The sequence below is a fragment of the Lytechinus pictus genome, chromosome 7, assembly GCF_037042905.1.
Source record: "Lytechinus pictus isolate F3 Inbred chromosome 7, Lp3.0, whole genome shotgun sequence".
In the NCBI taxonomy this organism is placed as follows: Eukaryota; Metazoa; Echinodermata; class Echinoidea; order Temnopleuroida; family Toxopneustidae; genus Lytechinus; species Lytechinus pictus.
In genome coordinates, this window is record NC_087251.1 from 36,579,713 (window position 1) to 36,605,547 (window position 25,835).

Consider the following 25,835-nt stretch of genomic DNA (forward strand, 5'->3'; position numbering starts at 1 on the left):
GTGCCGCTTCACAGACAATAATAGGGGAATCCATGTTGATGGATTCACTTGCGGTATCTCCAAAGAAAATCATAGAAAGATTTTTATTAAACGACTATTTTTTTGTAACAAACTCCGACCATAAATGGGGTTCTTATTCTCGAAGTATAAAACCTGAAAAGAATTATGGATGCTCTATATTGTGGAGATAAAATTGAGAATTGGGGCTTCATTCAGTATTGATTTGCTTTCTTCTTTATTCCTTTCACTGGAATAAACTAAGCGTACTATTGTGCCTATTATCTCCTCCGATCTTTTATTTACATGTTTTTGTCAGTAAGAGAATAAAGTTTTATTCATGATCTACTATATGAGCTTATCAAATGCACATTGTTTCTTTTGTGGTCAGGATCGGGATAATGACCAAAACTGATGAAAGGATTGTCTGATGTTCAAATTGATTTTGCTTATAAATATATCCAATTGTCATGATTGTGATCAGGAGGACAGAGCTTGGATGAGAAACTCGTCATGTTCTACTTTCCGACCACAAGATGATGTGGTTTTTATAATTCAATCGGAAATAATATATGCGATGGTGTTCTGATGACATCTCATGTGGTGTGCACGCTCAGCTCCTTCGTCCTTACAGAGCTCATCAATTTCATTTGAAAATATGAAAGTTACTTTTATCAAAAATTCAAATTGAAGTTATAGATTTCATTTAGGTTAACTTGTCCTGTCTATCCTGTTTTCGAGAATGCCTGCAACACGGGACCTATACAGGGTGATTTATCGTCTCAGGATAGAGATGGATGGACAAGATCTTGGATTCTGAGGTTGCCATAAACTAGAGCGTAGGGTGTATTTCTCAAAGAGTTAAGTGTGACACTTTTTTCATGCATAAAAGCCTAAGTGCACATTATGATTATAATTATGTAATGCACAATCTCATTCATCTCCAGTGTGATCTGACCAATGCGGTGATACGTTCAGTGCGATTTTTTTTTAATTCAAACTTCAATTTGTGAAACATCCCTGTTCTTAGAAGTGAAAGGGCCATTTACGGGTCATGGGAGGTTTAGAGTGTTAAGGCAATGAGGATCAACAAGGTAAATCCTGTAGCACCTGCATGGCTTTGAGATGGGGGCATGTGCGAGTCATTAACACCTCTCTGTTACCCGCTTTAACCCCACAATAAACCCTTGACAATCCCTGCGGTTACCCTCGAGATCTCGCCGAACCTTGACTTCTACCAGTTACACCATCGGCGCGCGGTGGCGTATCCAGAATATTGGTTTATAGGTGGTTCGATCGTCCGCTCTGAAAGTGTGTTTGACATGTTGCAGATTGATTCGTCGCAAAATAAAACCTTAGTTTTCGATCTGATCTAATTGAATTGTTATACCCTTCTACACATTAACGGTAAATGAGCAAACTCCCGCGACTCGTCAACGAATGCAACCGTTTAGCCTTTCAACGTGACAGTGGTAATAAAACTTTGAAGTAAGTTTGAATTTGATCTGTTAGTAGACCTATTCGTAGACCTGAACGCATCGAATTTATACAATATTGTTTTCTTTTTAGGGGCATAATCGAAAGATGTATATAGGCCTACAGTTTTAAGCTGATGACTCTGGGCACAACATGGGAAGGCGCCACTTATAATCATGATAAGTTACAGTAGGGCCTCGGTTACTGTACCAGGAAACTATGTAGCAGTCTATGTTTAGAATAGGAACTGCATGGGATGTATTCTGAGATCCATCTTATCTCAAATAAAATTAAAGACAAAATGGATCTCAGAATACCGCCCCTTGTGGATTTTTTTAAAGGAGAAACATTCTGTATTGTGATGGAGGGGGACTGCAGAGCAAGAAGAAAGGGGGTGACTGACTGGGTTGTGTGTTGACGCGCGGCTTTAATCCGTAAGGCAAAGTTAACGTTTATTTCTCGATACGACGTACGCCAGAGCGGTGCCCCGCTCAAGAGCTCCCACGAGCCCCTCGCTGCTGTTGTTCTCTTCGTAGCAGAGGCAATTAGTCAGTGTGCGTGGACGGTCTTGGTCACCAGGTTGCTCCTCAAGTCTTTTCATGGACTAACCCAACAGCAACACGGTCTCTCAAGTAAACGAGAACGGGGCAAAATCAATGACAGGAATACGAGATGTAATAGTTTGAGGTATCAAGTACCGTAACAGGAGACATTCCGCTTTGGATAACGAATTTTGCATTTATTGTATTTTTTTTCTTCAACCCAACATGCCATTAATTTTTCACCATCATTCAATTCTTAATCGGTTTACTACCACCATCACTCTCTAGGATTCTATAATATGGTGACAGCACTTGTCAAGGATCCATGCACCTCATCAGTGGGTAAGTTTGTCATACGTGACGCCGAAATCTTACAACTTCCACGTAATGAATATAAAATGCGTGAACGATCGAGTTGAGTGCCTCAGGGTCGTGGCGCCTCGACGTGGTAATTTCATCGGCTTGACTTTCAAAACGTCAACCGAAAGAATAATCTTTTCGGAATTCGTAAATACGGATTTGAAACCTTTTCCCTCACCAATTCATGACGCGTTGGAATGTTGGTAATATACCGGCGAGTGCTATGAATGAATCCTTCATCTTCCAAATAGCCCATGCTTCATTTTTTTTCTTACAAACCATCAGTTGAAACAGGGCTAAACGTTCCGGCAATCTATCTGATCCCATAGCTTGCCGTGGTCCTGCCGCATCCATCGTCGACAAGCCACACTTGAGAATCGCATGGAATGAGAAAATAACTTCCCATCGTCACCATCATGCTTCAATACTCTTTCTGGAGTCACCAAATAATTTGGATTCAATACTCTTGGAATATTGGTCATCATCATCACCGAGTCACAGTTTCGTTGGTGACTTGAAATTCGAGCAAAGCTGTCCCTCCAGGTTTGAATCTCACTGATAGCCAATCTGTTTCGGTTGAGCTGGATAGATGAACGTAGGTATGTGATGCTCTGCCCAATGCTCAGTCACACCGGCAAAATTGACACCAGACAGACCAAAGCGATATTACATTATTCCAGTGGCATACTATCTGTCGGTTTGGAGTTGTTTTTCAAGATGTGACTGCAGCAACTCTCCAAACCGATATTCACTCGTCACGCCCAAAGTAAAATTTATTTAGGGGTGATGAACGCAAGAGAAAATACGTCTATTTGTTCTTGAGTAATAAGAATAGACGCATGGTATTTTTTTTTTTTTTGTTAAATGTTTCTTTGTGTTTGTAAAATTACAAATCGAATTTAAACAAATAAGGTAAGTAATTAATGGCGTGTTGATGGAAATGGAAATGTTATTTATTTTCTCAATTCGTATTTTGCTTTAATTGTCACCATGCAAGACGACATTTATGGCATTATTTGACCATTTTAAACCGTATGTCAAATGGGTTCTAATCTAGCAATGTCTTGGCGGTTCTGGTTTTTAAACGTTTCTGTGTGTTTGTGTTTTATTTCAAATTTCTCATTTTGTATTTTGTTTAAGAGCATAATTTGAACATCTTTAATGGGTTCTCATCTCGGCGGGTCAGCTTCCGAAAGGTTTCTGTATGTTTGCGCTTTATTTGACTTTGTTGACTCCGTGGATGGGAAACGTCCCGAGAGTCCATTGAGGAACGAGTTTCTTTTGGTTTTAATGAAGCTCAAATTTACTCGAAACGTGTTAATCTCCTCGGTTAATCCACCCCTAACAAAGGCTTTAATACTGTATCAGTTACACTTAAAAGGTTATTGAATCCATATAAGCTGGAGGAAAACTTGTGTTAGTTTTTGTTCCCGTTTTCTAAAGGACGGCGTCAGCTCTTTGATGTACGAACTTTCATTTAAGAAGGAATGTCGCTTGTTTTTTTAAACTGTTTTAGTTTGACTCCACGGTCCTATACAGTATCTGAGTCCTTTACGGTTTACAAATAAACATTTCAAAGAAATAAAAAGAGAGGGAACTGGACGTTATATTAACTTTAAAAAAATTACACGTATATAACAACTTTATGATCCTCAATGTGGTAATCACCAAAACATCATATTTAGTAGTAAATGGCTGGTTATTTAATTGTCTGTATTCTTCCCAATTTATTTATTCATCATAAAAAATAGACCCTTTCTCTGTTCTTTTGCGGTATATTTTCCTTTCAGCATTTCATCTGGATTTATTAGAACTCTTTGATTAAAAACACAGATCGCCTATGTGAACTAACTGGAGATGTTTAAACGAATATTTTTTCAAGATTAATCTAATGAATCTCATCTGGGTCCCCAGTAATGTCTCCAGCATGCAAAACAGAGGTGTTAAGACAGGTGATATCTATACCGACCGACGATGTTCGATTTACACAGCCTTCCTGATATTGACCGTTCCATTGTACTCATCTTGCCACGGTCCTTTATAAAACCTCAATCACATGCAGTTGTGATACCCATCTTTTGTTCTTTGTGTGCCCTCTTCTATTTCTGACAGACCGGGTCCACCACAGGTCGATGATAACCAATACAAATACACGAGCACGTTTGGAGGGAAATTAGAACGAATAAAGATACAGTACAAGCTTAATCTCATCTACATCTGCAAAGCAAAGGCAAGGAGAATGTAAGCGCTGTATGAAAGTTATTATTTTCTTGGTCTACTCCAGCCAAATTTGTTGCTGAATGTTATTTTGACCAATGGTGCGTATTAAAATGTATCAATTAAGGGAAATTTTAGTCATTGGCTTAATAAAAACTATCGTTTCAGCTCATGGCCCTGGGACACAGGGGTGCTTCAAAAAACCTTCAGAGGGTCCTATTTCAGCTGATGCTGATGTGAAGGTGTATCGCTTTTCTTGGCCACCTCATCTTCTCTTTTGTTTTGACAAAATCTATAATAGAATTAATGCTCATTATTTTGTGCGATATGTATCGTGCAGTGTTACTGAAAGAGGACAGATTAATACTAAATAGTATATGTCTATGTGAGTTTAAGCATGGACCGAGTAGGTCAATGGTTTAAGCAATATGGTAGGGAGTACAATTATCTAAAAAGGAAATGTGCTATTGATTAGGTCTATGTGAATTGTACGTTATGCGGACAGGGCCGTCTTGGGACGCAGTTTTGTGACTAACAATACTATACCATGTGCAAATAAAACAAATAAGTAAACATAAGGAAATGATTTCTCCTTTCTGATAAATGAATCATACAACAATATGACCATGGACCTCGATGTAATATGCTTTGTAATCTCTGCGGAGTATTTTAGTCCTTATTTTTAAAGTCCACAAGCCGGTTTCCCCGTTGAGCCATTCCCCTTTTTTTTCTTTCAACCCCCCGAAGACACCAACACCTCGGAAAAACTCCGCCTGTTGTCACAAGTTGTCCCTATTATAGGATTTGAAGACGAGGACAAAGGCGAAGTGTGAACTCTCAAAAGTCGAAGCAGCTAGCAAGTTACATGGTCCGTTGAGCCTGGACAATACTGCTACAATCTGCAGCTCACAAGCGACCCTACACTTCTCGCCCCCACCATGCACGGAATAATTCAAAGAAAAAAAAGAGAAAAATCTTCTATTCGGTGCATTTTTCTATTCCTCACTTTTCTTTCTCTCCAGCATTCATCCGCGCGTCAGAAGTTTTTCCTGTCCGAATTTAAACACACGACGACTCGGGAGCATGTTCCTTTTCTGTTCCCTTTTCTCAATCAGTAGATTTTCTTGTGCAAACGCCACCGGGCGCGACTAATTTCTGCTTTTCAAAGCGCCGGGATTATGAAGCTGTCACAACATTTGATGCTTATTATCAAAGGGAGTGCTCCGCAGGCGCAAGAAACAGGACTGAACAGAAACGGACCATGTCATGCTGAAAATATTCTCTAGAAAAGAAAAGTTAGTCCGAACTTGACATTTTCTTTCCTCTGCCTCCACATCGAGAATACTGTATAGTTGTTTACTTTCTACACCTGGTAATCGTGATACACTGATTCACTGAAGTGCCATTTCACTTCTGAACGTGACGCATACCCTTTTAATATTACCCAGTGCTCATTATTGGGTATCAAGATAGTTCCAATGGTGAATAGGGTAGACATAATAATAGTAATAACAATGACGATTTAAAAATCATTATTTTAAATTCAACTTTTATTATGAATTTGGATTTGGATGGCTGGAACTTTGGGGCACTGGTAACCCCCCGCCATCCCCGAAGTTCCAGGACCAAGAAAATAAAAGGGTAAGGGAATGGGTAGAAAGGAGAGTAGAAGGGGCTGAAAACTATGTCAAAATTAGATTTTCATTAAAAAGGGCCAATTTTTTTTCGCTCGCTCGCGACTTTTAAAAAATGTATTTTGCCCCTAGCTTACACCACTGCCCCTTAACAAATTTTATTTTTTGTTCTCATTAATCAGAGGTCCCAATGGGATCTATCAGGAGGGAATGATCACTGCAAAAAAAAAATGTGCGTGTAATTTAGGAGATCTAGGCTCAGTCACAGTTGACCCTTCTCCCCGCTGTGTGAGTAAACCATATGGATTCAACTAACTGAACAAGAAACTGTTGCAACATATATTCCCTGTATCTTATTGGGAACACCTGTTGAATAATTAGAGTAATTATATTCCAAAATTTTACCAACTACAGTAATACTTTAGAATTGAGTGTGAATTAGACAAAATTGAAACACAGCAGGTAATAAGGGCGATCATAATCACGATCGAATGGTTTATGATATACTCTATGCCAATTTAAACCATATGTATGATTTTTGAATAAAATATATATAGGCCTATATAATATAAGTTCATTAATAAAGGTATAATTAATGACTTTACTTATGGCATCCTTTCGCCAAATTGTCTTATTTTTGTGTTTCAAAGTTTGCCTTTTATATTATGGAACTCGACAATGAGATTTTGATTATACTATGTTTCTGATTTATTTATTTGCATTACTAAATTAAGACTTCGTGTCTGGCACGCGAGCCTTGGTTGTTATTCAAATGATTTGATATGTCGGCCCTTTATCTTCTGATTTCAAATTTATTTTCAATTGAGTTCAAACTACTTTAAAAAATGAAAAATAGTCATGATAATGTAGGCACGACTTCACTGCGTCATTTATATATAGGCATTTATACAATACATGACTTTATCTTTCAAATAAATCATATAACCATTTTATCCCCTCTCACATCATAAGACTTGCTTATCATACTCAACGACATTATTGTGAAGTATATAAAACTGGAGATATAATGGGATGGGTTCATTATATGCAAAATTCACGCACGTGGTGGAATATACACGTGTCATGAGGGCTTACTCATAATGTGTCCTTTAAGAATTTGTAATAAACTTATTTCATATAAAGGTATTTCCAATAATTTCTTTCCTCAATATATCACAAACTGTCTAATAGTGCTTGCGTATACTTAACCCCCCCCCCCTATGATCAAAGAATAAAAAGGTATTCAACAGTAAAAAGGTGATGACGTATACAAAGGGCAGATCAGCTAGGGCAGATTTTGAAATATATTTTGATTTATTGACGAGATATCTTCGGGGATATTTTCAAGAATGTTTAACTTATTTGTGACTAGATAACAATGTATAGTTGGTTTTTCATGATTATTTTTGTCCATTTATACACTCATTGGGTGTTTTCCTGTGAATAGTGAGGCACATCGTACCATTTATTATGTATCATTTATTATGCCCTATGTGGATATACTATCACGGATCACTCGCCTGCGACAACACGAGATAAACAGATTGTACTGAGAGAGTATACAGTACAACCCAGACAAAAATAAGAAACTGAAAAGTATTGATATTTTATAATAATTTTATCAAAGAATTTTCCCCTCTTTATGCCTCTCCTTGTCATTCATTTTCACCCACGACTCTGTAGTACAACTTCCGTGCTCGTGTCTCGTGGCGCCTTCATTTTCTTCCAGACCATCAACACGCCATTAAGTAGTGATCACGTGACATTTATTCTTGAATGACAGTGCAACCAATTAACAGAAGTTGTGGAATGTAGTTTTGATTCATTACTTTACTAATTTGTACAACGTGTTTTCTATTATTATTTATTTTTGTATCTTGGTGGACCCGGGCATGTAGGTTAGGGGTAAATCTTTTGTTCTCTCCCATTGTTAAAATCCCCTTAACGTAGATTCGGTATACCTTAAAGCTACCTGCCCTGTTGTTTTACGGAATAAATCGAATCGTTGCCCCCCCCCCCCTTCCAACGTCGAGTCACCTTTGGTATACATGTAGCTTTTGGGCAGATATACAGAATAATATGCTGTCATATATTATATCAAGTATATTGATATAGTCCTATATACCTAGGCCTATATGTATATATACATATATGTATAGTTATCTTTATTGGTATAAATTGGTTTTCATCTAAGTTCGACTCATGATTAGTCCTATATGAATCGCAAGTTATCCCCTACTTGTGATTTTCCTGACGGGTCGAATATTATTCATCTATATCCATACTTTGCAATTTCGCAACCATATTCCACATTTATCTGTATGTAGGTCGGACTCGAATAAAATTTTGTGAATCTTGGTGATCTCCATTAAAATAAGTAAAGCAATACAGAACAAAACATCGAAGAAGAAGGCCATAATTTTAACATACAATAATATTGACTATATAGCCGCGTTACACTGCCACTGGAAAATATTGCATGAGCTCTCAATGTACCGTTTGATGTACCCCTTTAAAAGGAAAATGATTGACATAGAACGCCACAGTCAAGGCTGGCATCCATCAAACCTAGGCCGAGTAATTTCAAATTTTCCTGTCGCCCCTACTCCATTATCTGTATGGAATCCATCCATTGTATACAAACATACTCGCTAATGGGCATCTCAAAGAAGCGAACCCTTAGAAAATCAAAATTAATAGTGAGCGATCGGTGGCGTCGCGTCGGAGAGCACGTTCAATTCTCATCGCGCGATGCCGATCCGTCGGTCAACAGATTTGGCGGCACCCCGGCGGTCAGGCAGGGCGGCATTCATGCATTCGATGACAAAAAACAATTGGTGCGAGAGTGTGGCAAATGAACGAAGTCGTTTTTTTTTAATTCCCAATTGGTCTAACTCGTCCTTGATTTTAAACATTTCACTCTTTTGCGTTCCCACATTTCACGTTTTTGTGTTCTCTAGCAGTTTAACGGTTTCTAATCGATATGCGCCAATAATGTCATTCAAAATTGTGAGGTAGCTGATACAATGCAAATGCAATGTAGAATTTGTTCGGTAGGCATTAATATCATTACTGGTTGAAAAATTCCACTTTTTGTTGATTCCTTGTGATTGCCTTCTAAAACGGTCGGACTTGGGGTAACGTTTGTTAAAGTATTCTTGCCCGAAATATTTCATTTCACTTCTACATCTTAATGTTCCTCAGCTATCTCGTGTCCCACATTCTGATACATAGATATTAAATCTTATCTTATTTAATTAAGATCAATAATTTAGTTACATTTCAACAGAACAAAATACAGTTTTGATATTTCAAGGAAGAAGTAGAAAGTTCCTGAAAAGCAAGAACGCATTTTGACTGTTTATAATGAATATTGTTTACAGAACGCCACTATTTCCTGCGAAATTTCAATCACATCCGAAAGGTCGTGTATTTCTAGAAAGCTATGAACTCTACTCACAAGCCAATAACAATAATATATACGCTGAGCCACGATCCAATATCAAATACACCCCCCCCCCCACCCTTTAAGAGATACTTAAGTGCATCAACTTCCCATCTCTATTATTGCATGACGAATGGGATAAATATTTACGTGTTGGACATGATAACACCGTTTACTTTCACTATTCACTGTTCCAATATTATCAAGAGCCTAATATTGATGGTCAATGTCATCTTGAAAAAGCCCATATTTTATACGTCAAGTGCTCGTAAAAGCTTACTTGATTCATCATTCATGGGGGTATTTGAGTATAGTTTCAGGGGCAAAGATTTACAACTATAATAACTTTGCTATTATGACAACGACTGTGAGGGCTCAAAATCCAATTCAAGTCCCCCCTCCCCTGGTCTTGGAACTCTTTTATTAATTTTTTTCGGGGGGGGGGTGTCAAGTGCCCCCAAGCCACCCTATATATACGACATGTATAGTATAGTATTATAGTATAGTATAGGGCCTATACAAACGTACTTGAACATTGATGAGGATGAACATTTTCGTCTTAAAACACAGCTGCAAACGATGCATGATCTCGCGCCCTCTTTAGATGAAATGCAAGACAACTTTAAAAATTGCAGATAAGATTTCTTCATGTCTACTTCCAGCATGGACCTTCCACTCTGAGTAGTAGGTCCGTGCTCCCAGGATAGAAACATTTCCAGTATTTAAAAACAAAATAATAATACAGGATCCACAAAGATATTTTCCAGAACAAGAGACAACGTTAAAAGGGCATTTCAATTGTCTCCGATTGTTGAAATGCCATTACTGACGATATTTTTAGTGTAATGATGATACATATTTTGTTTATTGTATTGACTTAATTCTTTTGACCACACTGTACTTTTATGATTAGTATTTTGGCAATGCGACCAAGATCTATGATGTCACAGATGAACAACTCTCCCCTTTTGGACACTGAAAATATACCCCAAAACATCTCTTTTTGCTCATTCTAATCATATGACAAACGATTCATCAATTATATAATGTTGTGAAACCTCTGTACTTGTCCTCTCATAAAGAGAACACCTCACCTTGTGATAGACTCTATAAAAGTGAGAATATAAGTGAAATAAGTACTAAAGTAATGAGGGAGTTGTACGTGTGTGACATCACAGATCTTGGTCGCATTGCCAATGGGAGGATCTACATGACATTAGTGATCTCAATATTCAAATGATCACAACTTTCTTATTATTCATTCAATCTTCCTCAAACTTTCAACAATATGTTTCTTTGATTTTTCTCTTTGATATGGATTCAGCTGGTTTCAAGGGTTTCATTCTCCTTTAAAGTTTGTGCAGAACACGAATGTCAAAAATGGCAAAAAGGTAGCTCCAAACATACATGTATATAGGCATATACCTAGTTATGTAGATTTTAAAGAGTCATGGAAACGGTTTGGAAGCAAATTCAACGTTATAAAAATGATCTGCAACATTTCCAAATCCTAAAGAAACATTAATTTTATGAATTTCTGATGTAAATGTAAGATCTTGCGATTTTTTTCGGCATTGCCATCCGTCCAACATGTTCGCATGGTCGTGAAAACTCAATTTTAAAGTAAGGTTGGATGTATTACATGCTACTCAGTCACAACAACGAAACCGACTACAACCCGATCAATTATATGTCATTCGAAATAATGTATCAGCTTTGATCGGTTTGAAGTCGGTTTTGTTGATGTGACCGTCCGTCACCCAAATCGCCTCAGAGAACTCAACACCATAATTTAGGTCAAGCGTCGCAAAAGCATGCGTGTAATCTGCGCTATTTAACACCGCATAACGAGTATGGGGCGTGTCGGGGAAAATGAGCACTTGAACCGACATCAAAAGGGTCCGCCGTGGAGAACGACACGGCCAACGAGGAGGTCGCCATGGTGCCACAGTGTCACCGGTGAAACCGACTCCAAACCGACCGATGGTATGTCATTGGAAATAACGTAAAATCTTTGATCGGGCTGGAGTCGATTTTGCCAGTGTGACTGTAGCATTAAGAACTATTCCCTTCAAAATATCTTCCAGTTTGGTAATAAGGGTCGGTTCAATGAGTGAATAGGCAATTAAACCGATTCACTTTTACTCGGTTACTGCTGAGTGCACAGGCTGTCATTATCCCGGGTATATAAGATTCGAACTTCTGATTTGAGAGATAATTGTATTTGTGTCCATGATGATAAGCGTTATTCAATGTTGCAGTATTGTTTACAGAACTCCTATGAAACATGCTTTTTCATCAAATCAAATGTTATCCTTTTCATAGAGCAATTATCATTTTGCGAAGTAATATTTTATTCTTCTTTTCTCTTTCAGGTTCTTCTGAAGAGTTCAGTTCCTCTTAAGAGTTCACTTTCGTCATCCCTTTTTGCTGGCAATTGGAGCGGTGTCTCCATGTAAAGGAAAGCAGACGGTTCGCCGTGTAGGAACATCCTAGTGATGGTGACGAATATTTTCCTTCTCTATGCACAACAAAGATCTTCGTCGGGATTACAGAGGAATGGAAAATAAACCACAATTTCAACTTGTCACTGTTTATTATATAGAAATGAAATATCACGACAAAGGATTCCTCATTCGTAACCACAAGCATTTATAATCCAGCATAGCATTTAACTTTGAAAGTTAGTCATAATTTTTGGAAAAATTATCGGAATAACTTCCCCAGTGGCCGTGGGCGATTGTACGACACGCATTGTATGGAGAATGGTGGTGATTACATCAAACTGTGATGCAACGTCGGGCAAGTGATTATGGCGATGAACATTGCGTCCTCATGGCCGTACCTACTCCCTCTAGCCATCTTTGTAATGACCTGCTGGGCCATAGTGATCCCGGGACTAGTCGCTCCTTTGCAGGTAAGATAAACCATGATGATGAACATTCAAACAAGAAGGCGAAAAGGCCTTTCAAAAAGTTAAGGCCATATTTCACCAAAAAATACATCTCTGCAGCGCCTCAGAGACTACGGTTGCGGAGACGTCTCTGCGGAATCTCAAAGCGGTCTCCGTGTGCTTTATGCATGGTGACAATCACTTTGCCAGACGTCGCGGGGATGTTGCTGTAAATTCTCAAAGTAGTCGCTGCGACGTCCCGGGAACATCTCTGAGACGTCGTTGCAACAACGAAAAGTCCCCGAGGCGTACAGAGACTAAACATCACCACGACTGTCGGGTAAAGTCCTTGTCACCTTGTCTTGAGAAGTGGAGATGCCGCAGAGACTTCTCCTTTGTTCAGACCGAATAAACTTATATGTAGGAGACGTCTCCGCGATCGTAATCTCTGGCGTAGTATCTTTTGGTGAGATAGGGCCTAGAAGAAGAAATCAGAAAAAGATTATGGTAATAAAAAAATCACTTTGGAGGCTTCGCGATACGTTTTTTTTTTGTGGAAAATAATTATGTTTGGTCCTGAAAAGACGATCTAAACTCGACGTCTCTGCAAGTATGTTTTTGCCTTTTTCAGGAGAGTGATAACAATAATAACATGTTGTGGATTTCAGTAATATATATTCATGGTCTTCAAAAGGGCCTTACATAATAAGATGTAAAATTTTCTTCATTCTGGGATTCTGAGCACCTGGCTTGAAAACGGAAGGTTCCATTTCGTTCTTTTCGTCTTGGCGCTCGAACGACTCGGCCAAGAATACAAATTAATTCTACAAGGAACGATAAGAGAACGTTCTGTTAAAGATTTGTGGAAAAAAACGCTTAAAGGAGAATGAAACTCTTGGAGCAAGTTAGCTTTTGTGAAAGCAGAAAAATCAAAGAATAAGATCAACAAAGGTTTGAGTAAAATAGGACTAGCAATAGAAGAGTTATGAGCATTTGAATGTCGAGATCACTAATGCTATGGAGATCCTCTATTGGCAATGCGACCAAGATCTATGATGTCACAGATGAACAACTCTCCCCTTTTGGACACTGAAAATATACCCCAAAACATCTCTTTTTGCTCATTCTAATCATATGACAAACGATTCATCAATGATATAATGTTGTGAAACCTCTGTACTTGTCCTCTCATAAAGAGAACACCTCACCTTGTGATAGACTCTATAAAAGTGAGAATATAAGTGAAATAAGTATTAAAGTAATGAGGGAGTTGTACGTGTGTGACATCACAGATCTTGGTCGCGTTGCCAATGGAGGATCTACATGGCATAAGTGATCTCAATATTCAAATGCTCATAACTTTCTTATTATTCATTCAATCTTCCTCAAACTTTCAACAATATGTTTCTTTGATTTTTCTCTATGATATGGATTCAGCCGGTTTCAAGGGTTTCATTCTCCTTTAATAACCTCATGTATAATTTGTTTCCACGATTTATTTCCATTAACGCATAAGTGCCGGCTATTATAAGTATATTTTGTACATAGAGCTTGCATCAATAGGAAAAGAGCTATGAAATTATAATTTCCTTAAGTAATGATTTCCATTCTGTTATTCTATTTTTTGTGTGAAATATGATTTTAATTTCGTTGGTAACAATTCAAATAAAATCTTTTCTTTTCGTTTTCAAGATTCATCTTCAGAGGAGAGCTGTTCCAGAGAGCACCACAGACTCGCATTTAAATGTTCGAGACAAAAACCGCGATGCCCAACCCCAAAAGCCCAGGTTAGGTAGCACAGAACGTACGAGAATGGCCACGACATTCAGTGATAACTTTTTGTCGGACCACAGCGACAGAACTTCAGGGAAAACCAGTAGAAAATTAAATAGTCAAATCGAAAGGACGAGCACCGTGAAAAATTTAGTTTTATCTAAACCTGTGAATGACAAAGAGACGAACCGCGAAGCCATTGTGACGCAATCTTACGCGGAAGGGTTCGTGGGATGGGATGACGGGGTCAGAACAGACGTGCCGTCACAATCAGATCTTTATATTGATATGAATGAATATTATACATATGATTACGATGATTATCCTATGGATGATGACGACGAGGAGGAGGAGGATGATGAGGAGGAAGACATAGATTTAGTGATGGAGATGCGGAGCAAGAAAGACGCAAATACCATGAGGACAGAGGAGTTGAGATCTCTCCAAAGATTAGCTGAGCTTGCGACCCTCTCAAATCCAGACTTGGGATTTGTTAATCTCATCACGCCTAATCCGGACCTCGATATCACCATCGAGGTGGTGACTGACGACGACGATGACGAAGCGGCGGCTGAGATCGATAACCGGTTACCGGGTGACGATCGCCCATCGAGACCACGGCCACCTCCTCCTTCGCCCCAGCCTGAGCATCGAGGGAGAGACTCGGGGAGGAGGAAGGGCAAGGGGCGAAAGAATAATCAAAATCGGAACAATAACCGTGGAAATCAGAAGCCGTCACGTCCATCGGAAAATACCAATAGCAATACCTCAAGTTCGTTTGATATGACGCTCTTTCACCTTATCAGACACACTGGATATCTGGACGGCGAAAATGGTATGATTTTTATTTAGATTGAAACCTTGAGAGAAAACAGATATTTTGTTTAAATTGGAAATCTTAAAGTGGAAAAACGTTGGGAATATAATATAAAAGACGGTTTAGCAGAAATTCGTTAAAGAATAAATGGATTATGATTTTTTTATATTTTGGGTTCTTTAAGCCAAATTCTTAGAAAATCATTTAAACGCGTACCAACTCATAAATCAATACTTGCTTCTATGATAAAGTCATTTTTAGTCATCTTTCCAAGTTTCGGAACGACATTTCTTTATATAAAAATCGATTTATTTTATTGTCCTCCTGCATATTTTTTTTTTAATCCTGCAGACTGGACAAGCGATGTTTTTTATGCAGGTTTCCTCATTAAATTGTCTTTGAATTCAAATCGAAGTATTATTTAATTTAGATGAATGATGCCGTATTTATATACCATGTTGAATCTTCTGATGTTATATTGTTTTTGTATTATGTTCCCATGTGAAATACGTAAAATAAAGTCAAATTCAAATAAAAAAGGGGGAGTTTATGTTATTCACGTTGGACAGCGTATCACATGCGACGTTACAAATTCATAATTCTCGTATTCTTTGACGGAATTTTATCAAATGTTCACCTTTATTTTTCTCACTTTTTGTTCTGATTTTATTAAAACGAACTTGTCAGTAGGATAGACATCCCTTTCAAACGGTATACTCATGTTTTGATAATTTTCATCCGTATAATAAGGATCCGGTAAAGAAATACTTCCCAAAATGTCTGAATTTCATGCGACTGATTTTACAAAAGGAATTTTACTGAATCCAAAATCATAGCGGTAGCACACTTGGTAAATTGGATACTTTGAAACTAATGGTATATGATACATTTGTGACATATCAAGGACGTGTTTCTAATGACTGATTGAAATATTAATCAATAAAAAACTTAATGAAAGTTTTGTACATTCGCTACATGAACAAGAACACACAGGACACAATATCGAGAATGCCCTTTTTTCCTTCTGTCAAAGCAAAATTTGAAGGTTTTTTCTGGTTTCCTCAGCCAAACAGCAACTTCCGACAAGACAAGCTTCTCCCGTTTGCTGTACTACTTATTTTCATTATAATCAATTTGTTGTTTAGTGTGTAAACAGCCATACTGTTCTCTGTGGTTTTGGCATTGAATTGAGGCGTCATTTTTACATTCCTTCGTCACCCGACGTTTCCTGTCTGAAATTTCAAAGTAGAGCACATGCGTATAATTTTTAGTAAGATTTTGTTAGATTTTGATTCCTAACGAATTCACCTCTTCTAAATAGAAAAAAAAATCGTGATTTAGGCCAGAAACAAGTTTCCTTGTGATCCGAAAATGTCTTTATTTGCTAATGCTACTTAACTCCGAGTAGAAATGGCACTCCCACCTACATACTCTTAAAATAAGCACGTGATTGTATTTTTTAATTACAAATCAGTTTCGTCGCTTTATACGTCCTTTTTTGTAGGATAATTTTCAAGTTTCATTCGACAACTATTTTGAAATAATTCAATTTTACAAAATGATTTGACAAAAGAAAACCGAGGGCATTTTAATTTAAGATTACACTCTCGTATCACGATAAGAACGGGATATAAATTATTATGCCCTGAAAACAAATTGATATTTGATTGAAAAAAAAACCCAGAATACCAAAAATATGGTTCAACTTTGCACTTGTCTTAAAGGTGCCCTTAATTGATATTTTTGAAGGCGTGAACTTGAACTTTCTTAAACACTATATAGCCGATTTTGGTAGAATTGGCCGTGTGGGTGCCCAGTGAAAATATGTGTAATATTCACAAAATTCTAAGTAACTTTTAGTATAATGAACTTCAAAGTGTGTCAGTTGGTGTCGCGGTCATTTGAGGTGGAATTCTTGACATAGCAATAGTTTGCTTGAAGCCTTAGGCACATCAGTGGTAACGATATCTTTCACTGTGACCTGATAAGGACATGCACACTTCGGCGATATTTTTAGTACCTTCAGAGGATATTTTACACTTTGTCAGATAAAAATGGTTCAATTTACTTCATATCATCTAATGATATGAACTACGTGGTGTTGGTCCAAATTTATATTTGATAAAATGGGGTAATGGGAAAATAAGACAAAATGGGACATTGGTTAAATGGCAATTATACTTAATTGTTAGTAGAAGAATTGTTTGTAGACTTACTGAGGGTTAGACCATGTGCGATGATACCAAACGAAATTACTATAGAAATATCTAACTGGTTCTTCGACCTCTAACATCGAAATATATTTTAATATTGAGTCGCTTGCATTATCTTCATGATTGAATTAAAAAGATCCAACTATATGAGTTACGTCACATATTTATATGTCTTATGCATCTTTGATCAACACTTACTGAGATATCCTACCCATTTTATTTATTTAAAATCTAAAGGTGGTATATAGCTGTCGAATTTTTTTCAGTCGCCGATTCTTCCTGAACAAGTTATATCTTCACTTCTAAACTATGCAGCGCCATCTCTTTGTATTTGTTTCTTTAAAAAGTGTCCCTTCTTTGTATTTATTTCTTAAAAGGTGCTACTTGAGCACATATCTTACAAATTAAGGGATTAAAAATCAGAGAGTTACATATCTAATCTTGAATTACAATGATGGCATGCAATTTCGGGGGCTCTACCATCAAGGCTACCTACTCGTCGCATGCAAACACATTCTGTATCGTAGGATAACTGTAAATATTTGTTTACTTTGCTTTGAACCCAACAGAATCTCAGGGGCTCTCTTTTTAAGACAACGAGGGCGACTCATTAATAAAGAAATAGGCACAGTTGTCCATTGCTCACCGATGTTTATTTCCCCTACTCCTCTGCATACTTTTCACGAGCACTTTAATGAAATGAGTTGGGGTACGACGACTACAGCCCACAACTGACGAATACACCAACACCTTTGTTTTATGACCTACATGTACCACCTGCACCTACACCATTCCTTCACCCTTGATTCTTGATAAGGTTCATTCGTAATCTAATACCACTCCATTATAATTTCTTTGGTATTTCCCATTACCATGGTTACAGGTGAGTCTTCAGCAGCTGGGTTAGGTGAGTGGAGCTCGTGGTCATCGTGCTCCTCACCATGCGGCGGAGGAAAACGAGAACGAACTCGACCTTGTGGGTTGCAGTGCCGTACTACAGAAAGACAGGAGTGCAATAAACACATATGCTCTGGTAGGTTGATGGGTATTCAATTCGTGAGCTGGTGTGATTGGGCTGCTGCCCCCCCCCCCCCACACACACACACACACACGTACAAAAAGTTCGCTTTTTTGTATTATTATTAGTAGGGGGTTTATATTTATTTAGATGATTTTTTTATTGTTAAATGAAATACATGTTAATTTTGTATCAATCAATCAATAAATCTTACGCTCATCTACAATTTGTGCAGTATTAGCTCTAACTCGTGTAATATTCCTGGTATCCCATTCTGAGCCATTCAGCATGTCCAGTGTTTAAATGACATTTTGAATTTTTCTTCACTTTGCAGGGTCCTCCATGACGTCAGAATCAGAGAACGATTTCGACGCGAGCGACCTCCCCAGTGCAACAAGGTCCAATCAGGGATTCGTCATCAACCAGGGTTTCACCATCGATGTCGTTGACGAGATCGCCGACTCCATCGACAGTTCTGACTTCGGTAAGCTTGCAAAAATAACAGATTATTATTGCTTTATATTTCATATAGTCCAATTTCCATTGAGATAAATATCATTTTTCTTATCTTGAAGTCCCGCCGGCATATTTGTTCTCTTCCAACCCGTTTGTCCCGTTTTCTTTCCACAAATAACCAAAAAACCTTGAAAAATCTGCAAATTGAAGTCTTGCAAATATATACATTCGAACACGTAACTTTGTCTGTTTGTCATTGTGAACGCAAGGATTACCCACATTGTGCCACGGTGACGAGAAGCTCGAGTCGTTGTATATTCCATTTCGTGTAAAATAAAGCTTATTTTGACAACGGGGAAAATTTAAGAAAAAAAATAAAATACTTATTAAAGAAAAAAACAGCGTCCGTCCTTGAATGAGTATTTCTTACTACTGCACATAAGGTCCGATTTACGAGTTGAGTCCCTTAATGATATCTAAAGTTTTACGAATTTTTAGAGTTCATTTACATCCGCCTCGCTTATTTTTCTTCGAATCTGTCCTCGGTCGAGCCGAATATTCCATGTCTGAACATGGTAATGAGTTTTAATCGGCTGTAATACATTTCCCCTGAGTTCATTGCTTCATTTGAGCTAGAGCGGCCGAAATATATCAAGGGGTTGCTGGTCGCCCGAAGGAATCATAAATAAACCGTCGAATTTGGGTCAAAAGAAATACAAACGGATGTTTTTGTTGCGAGGGAAATTGGGCTAAGGACCGCAGGTAGCAAAAAATATGTCGAGGGGAGATTTGAAGTTCAATGACTGAGACTGCTTAGCGGGATGGTAAAGGGGTATTAATTTTGGTTCTTCGTTGTGTACTTGGTTTTGATTTCAGTCTACTGCGCAATGAGGTATAACTGAAAGTGTTCATTGACCTTTCAAAATGACGGTATAGGCCTGAACTGATGCAGGCTTTTCACCATAGCCCATTCTATTTGATCTGTGATTATGCAATGTACCCTTGTCTAAAATTGTTTCTTTTTAGAACGGTAATTATTTGACCTCAAATTTCAAATAAGGTACGTGTGTGGGTGAGTGGGTGCACTTGTGTGTGGGTTGGGTGTGTGTAGTTTGGCATTTTACAGATTGTCATATGAATTATGTACGCTTATTGGAGCGACCCTTAACCTTACCGTAATTCCGAAAGTTTGGGGATATGCCTAAGTCTATTGCTGAGGATCGAACCCCTGACTCTAAATAGTCGGCACCTCTTTAGTCCGGCAGTGAAGTGTGAGTTAGGCCACTCGACGGCGGTACCTCTACACTCTTAAAAAAGATTGGTCAGAGTATCCAATCTATTGGTGAATATGTGTCTGAACGATAAAAATTGTCAATATCAACAACAATTCTGGTAGATTTTAACCAATAAATGAGCGATTTTGACCCTTTTTTTAGGTCTGGCACGTAGGCCCTATATTCACCAACACATTGGTTATTATGACCAATCCTTTTTAAGAGTACACATGTCAAATAACGTGTTATGTATGAGGCTACTAGCCTCATACATGGACTTTGCTCTGTTTCTCTCTTGATATCTGATAGAATGCATGGTCAATGTTTAACTCCGAACCGATACCCCATGATCTTGTAATGGATTTATCAGACCAACTCCCTGATCAGAAACAACTCCACAATCCTGTGTTATGGTAATCGGTAGTTAATAGCGATTTTTTCACTCAGCATCCTACAGAGGATTCAAGAACGCAGTAAAAGTAAATGTATTGCATATGCCCGTCAAATGACAAAGAACACCTGGGACTCGAGTCTATATCGAAAATTTGAGAACCGGAACAGCAGACTCGTCTAAAGACTCTAAAGTTTCGGACTAAAAATCGCAAATAAAAACTATGTCGTTTTTCCAGATTCAAGGACTGAACTGCTCTTTTGATTCCCAAATTTTCGACAATGACTTCTTGCTTATTCTTTGTCATGACTGGCATTTGACAATTAATACATTGACATTGAATCGTCCGAACGTCGCTTTGCAAAACTGCGTAATGACCGAGTCCAAGGATGTTCTGGAGCAGGTAGCCTATAGAATTTTCGTAATGCTATTCACACCGGCAAAACCGTCTCCAGACCGGATGTCATCATTACCATTAAAACCTTCGGAGTTGGTTTCTTTGGTGTGACTGAATCATAAGACCACGACATAAGCCAATGCTAATGAAGATCCAGTCTTTCTGCAATTGATGATAGTTGGTTTTCTTTATCTTTGGTTATTTCAGATAGCTGCGAAGAATGGATGCAGTGTCGTAGTGAGAAGCTGGTGTCCTACCTGTCCCGTCTGGATGACCTTCCGAGCTGTCCCTGCCACTTCCCAACCAACAACGCCATCGTGGATCCTCAGCAAGGCCGCGAGTTCCATTGGATTCAACAAGACCCTGAGGCATCCCGACTGGATATCTACAAGCCGACCGCCAGTAGCTGTATCCAATCGGTACGCTCCTATCGCAGTACGTCGCTCGCCTCGCAGCAGTGCTGCTACGACGCCAATCAGCGGTTGATCACCAGAGGCCAAGGGGCTGGTACGCCTCAGCTCATCACGGCACAGATTTCTCGAGAGCTGCATTACAAGATCGACATCCTGCCCTGGATCATATGCAAAGGAGACTGGACCAAGTACAATCGGATCAGGCAGCCTAATAACGGCAGAGAATGCGAAGAGATTCCAGATTTGCAGACATTTCTTTCTCAGGTTGAAGAAGCGCGGGACTTCTGAACAAGGAAGTTGTTTTGTCCTACTACATTCTCTTTGGGAGAGAAACAGGAATGGGACCAAGAAATTCGTAAGAAATTACTCGTCCTGGACAAACTTTCTGTTTGGTGATTTAGTATGCATTGCCAGCTAACGAACGTGGTGTATATCACCTGTAAAACAAATGGGGGCTGTTTTTTTTTTTTTTGGGGGGGGGGGACTTGGTTGAAATCTCTTTTCACTGATTGGCCTTTCCTGTCGCCGAGTGGTTTTGAAAGTGTGAGTGGATTGGGCGGGGCTGACCTTGTAAAAAATCTCAATCCGATGGTAATTATTAAGTTTTTGTACACATTTATTGATAAAACGTGGGGGAGTCAATACCCCCCCCCCCCCCCCACGGTTCTGGGGATCATGTTTCTCTCTGTCTTTCATATTCTTTCTCCATTTTCTTTTCTCTTTTGTCATTCCCTGATAGCACTTAAACACATTTCAACATTTTCCCTTGAATACTTAAAATGAGCAGGTTGATTGATATTACCAAAATACATGTATCAAGTTCGTTTGAAGCAATCTGAATTTTGTTGAAACTCTTTGTTTTAGAGAGTGTCATATCAATTATTATTTATTAAGAAGAATGACATGTTATAACCAGTTAACATATTGTTGTCCAGTTACGTCAAAATATGTCTATACTCATTTATATATCTGACCATATAGATTTCATTATAATGAACGCAAAACCAATTTGATACTGGTTGAAAAAATACAATAATGATATTTCTTTTTTTAATTGGTAGTTATATGATGATTATTGGGTGTGAATAAGGTATTTTTTCCTGTCAGGAGTTGATATAATGATGCTGTTAACGATATTCACTTTTTGAAAATGATAACTACCTCGAATGATAATGTCATTGTTTGTATTATATACCTGTGAGTATATAGGCTAATGATTAGAAATTTTCGTTTCAGTCACACAACGAAACCGATAGGAAACCGATCGCTGAGTACTGTACGTCATTGCTTTGGCCGGTCTGGGTTTGGCTTCGCTGATGTGACTGACATTAGTCTACACATTGACATTCAATCGATATATGTAGAGGCGTACCTGTTAAGGTCTACTTTTAAATTATTTTTGTACTGAAATAGTCACGGGTTTGTACTGTATATACTTATTGCTAGAATTGTGATTCTAGTATTTAAAACAGAACAGAATAGGATCACCCATTATCTCCTAACTGATTGGATTTGTGTTTGTACAATCATTTCAACTTGATATTTCAATCGCATGAATTGGACTTTTCTGCTTATGGAGGTAGATTTCAAACTGCGATTAAATATCAATTTAAGAGAAGAAACCATAGAATTTAAAGTAAAAACGGCGTGTTCGTTATAACGTTCTGTACATTCTCTCATTTCAAATTTTGTGTGGTTGAAAACACCGATAATAACAATATCGTTTCTTATTTGCAGTCAATAAATTCCTGCAAATACTTCATTTGTTATATTTTTTAAATCTCTATGGCAATCAAAAATAACATTAACGTTCTTTTTAAGTCACCAGTTTATTATTTTATGATTGCTCATGCTGTACAGTAGTCCTTTATAAATAAAACTGCATTTAAGAGATTATAGAGACATAATGTGTTTCTCAGGGAATTTGTATAATATATATGATGGTATGCATAATTATGTTGCCGAAAAATAGTTTTTTTTTTTTAAATATTGTAAGAATTCACCTAGTCAACCTATAATGTGTTGTGAACGAGGATGGTTCGATGTTGACCATTATTTTGAATGAATGTTTCTGAACGAACGTATATATCAACGTTCGAACTTTAACGTATCGATAAATTACATTTCCCTTTGTTTCTTTGTTATTTTTAACTTACTTGTTATTTTTCGTTGGCAATTTTTATCACATTATTCATTAATTAATTGACTTATTGATTTATTTTTCGGGGGGGGGGGGTAATGTATGACAGCGAAGGTGTGATTGAAAAGGGTCATTTCAACGGAATTCGTTTTATTTCTTTTTTTTTTCATTTGGAACTTGTCTTGCCATTGTTCTTAAAAATAATATTCATATTCAAAATACGAATTTCCACTATGGTAAGAATGAGAGGCTGAATTATGTTATATATTATTAAACTTGGTATTTCGGTATCAATGTTGTAGAAAATACTAGAAAACACGTAATTATTATGTTCCATGTTATATTTTTAATCAATATTTAACTTGCATGGAAGGTTATTAGTTCCGATCTAAATGTCTTTCCTGGTACCCAGGGGCGGAGTGGCGCCGTGCTATTTTGAAAGGAGTGCAAAATGACCTATTTTAATATTGCATTACCATTACAGAGATAATGAAAGATTCAACGACACATATGTCTCTTTTTTATGCTCTTCTCTTTGCATCCCCCCTTTTCTTTTTTCCTCTGTTTCCCCCACTACTTGAAAAATCACAGGGGTGGTCGCCCCCGCCCCCGTAGGGCTGCCCCTGCTTGTATTAGTTAATCGTTCGCATCTAGACTGATTTTAACATTTGCCGCGCCATTATTAAATTGGCTTTATATAATAATGTTTAAAATGATTTAGAATTCCTGGTATCATCGATAAGAATCATATTGATGAGTCATGTGTTAAACGTTTATATTTTTGTTTTCATGTACTCTATTTATTTCATCAGATGATAAAATGTATAAAAATTGTATATTATTTTATGTTTAGTTCCACGTTGAAAAACACTTGTATGTGATTAAAACAAATGGAAATAAAAAATTTAATTCCTGTATCATTTGGTTGTTTTGTATGAGAACAATGGAATATATCGTTTAAAAGTCTTTTAAAATGTGAAAGGTATTCTATCCATTTAGAGAGATGTGTGATTCATTCAATTAAAAAGTAGTACCTTATTAAAGAAATAATAGGGCTGTTTCCTAAACAAATCGATAACAAATACAATAAACCGTGTAGAATCCTCGTCAAATGGAGCAGTTCTTGTATAGTAGAAGAGATTTTAAGAAAATAATTGTCGTGTTTGACGAGAAAAAAATTGTGAAAATGAGTGGATCATATCAAATGATAATGCTTTTCTTAAAGCATGATTTCTAATCATCTGACTGAAATTGTTCCAATGTTTTACAAAAAGAGTGTAGTGGTATTTGATAATATCTTAATCATGATCTATTAATAAGATTTGGTTGATCAAACGCGTCTGACTGAGAATATCTTTTCAAGGTTGGCTCATACTTAAAAATGCTTAGCTCATACCTGGAAAATATATTGATATTGTCCTTGGAGATTAAATTCAAATTGTATTAAGAATGATTCAAATTCACTCTACTATAATTATAATACACCTGGACCCCGTCTTACAAAGAGAGATAGCTTCAAATAAAACTTTTGCAATTGAGCTCAATTTGCGAATGTATTATTAAAGAGATGGAAGTTTAGATCAGCGCAAAAGATGAGAAAGGTGAAAAGCTCAGTTGTATAACAAAACTAAGAGAGAGAGAGAGGGGGGGGGGTATAAATCTAATAATTTATTGTCGTCCCACAGTTCTCAATTTCATCTTTCTTATTTCGGTGAGAAGTCGCTCAAACCTAAATGAATTTTAGGTTGTCATTTCTGCAGATTGAAATGCTTTTCAAATTCTGAAGCCTTAAAACCATGACTTATAATATAAAGTGTGGACATTTCATCCATAATCTACTTATTTTTGATGGGATATACGGTGATTTTTTTATCATACGAAGTAGAGAATGGCATGAGGAGCGGCGGATTCAAGATTTTATAAATCAAGGGGCACAGAAAGAACTTGTTCATGATTTCTTCAGAATTTTCTGATTAACCCACCCCCTCCCTGAAAAGATTTAGGGGGGGGGGTGATCACAATTTTTGCATTGCCTCCTGGATCAGGATCTGTCCTTGAATATGTCACGCTAAAGCGAAAAAATAACTTTCCCTGACTGCATGATTGCGGAAGATCAAATTCCAGGGGTGGTTCCAAAGGGGGGCATGGGACGAATGTCTCCTCTATCGTCAAAAAAGGAATAAAGAGGGAGAAAGAAGCAAGAAAATTATAAAAGGAGATCTGGACAGACAGTGCAACTATATAATACCCATTGATTTTTATACGGATCAGTAATTATAATACCCCTATAATTCAAATAAGAACATTAGATGATGTTACCTTTTGTTATCTTGCCCCCCCCCCCCATTTAATACCCCGCTGCCGCCCCTGATCTATGCA

At 37.6% G+C, this 25,835-nt stretch overlaps 1 protein-coding gene across 3 annotated transcripts; it reads left to right on the forward strand.

The window, feature by feature from the left end:
- Positions 1 to 1,924: 1,924 nt before the first annotated feature.
- Positions 1,925 to 24,371, forward strand: LOC129264445 (isthmin-like). 3 transcript variants are annotated; one of them, XM_054902323.2, is made up of 6 exons: positions 1,925 to 2,357; positions 12,047 to 12,588; positions 14,257 to 15,172; positions 18,251 to 18,400; positions 18,720 to 18,869; positions 21,111 to 24,371. In XM_054902323.2, the coding sequence occupies exons 2-6, from the start codon at positions 12,484 to 12,486 to the stop codon at positions 21,602 to 21,604; spliced, it is 1,815 nt and encodes a 604-aa protein (XP_054758298.2). In that variant the 5' UTR covers positions 1,925 to 2,357; positions 12,047 to 12,483; the 3' UTR covers positions 21,605 to 24,371. The 3 variants fall into 3 exon arrangements, with proteins under 3 accessions (XP_054758298.2, XP_063958669.1, XP_063958670.1); XM_064102599.1 differs by lacking the exon at positions 1,925 to 2,357 and adding an exon at positions 2,648 to 2,974; XM_064102600.1 differs by lacking the exon at positions 1,925 to 2,357 and adding an exon at positions 4,556 to 4,693.
- The last annotated feature ends 1,464 nt before the right edge of the window (positions 24,372 to 25,835 follow it).

Coding starts and splice junctions, on each gene's coding strand:
- LOC129264445 (XM_054902323.2), top strand. CDS start 12,484: ATGGCGATGAACATTGCGTCCTCATGGCCGTACCTACTCCCTCTAGCC. Junction 15,173..18,250: donor ATATCTGGACGGCGAAAATG/GTATGATTTTTA, acceptor CCATGGTTACAG/GTGAGTCTTCAGCAGCTGGG. Junction 18,401..18,719: donor CAATAAACACATATGCTCTG/GTAGGTTGATGG, acceptor TTCACTTTGCAG/GGTCCTCCATGACGTCAGAA.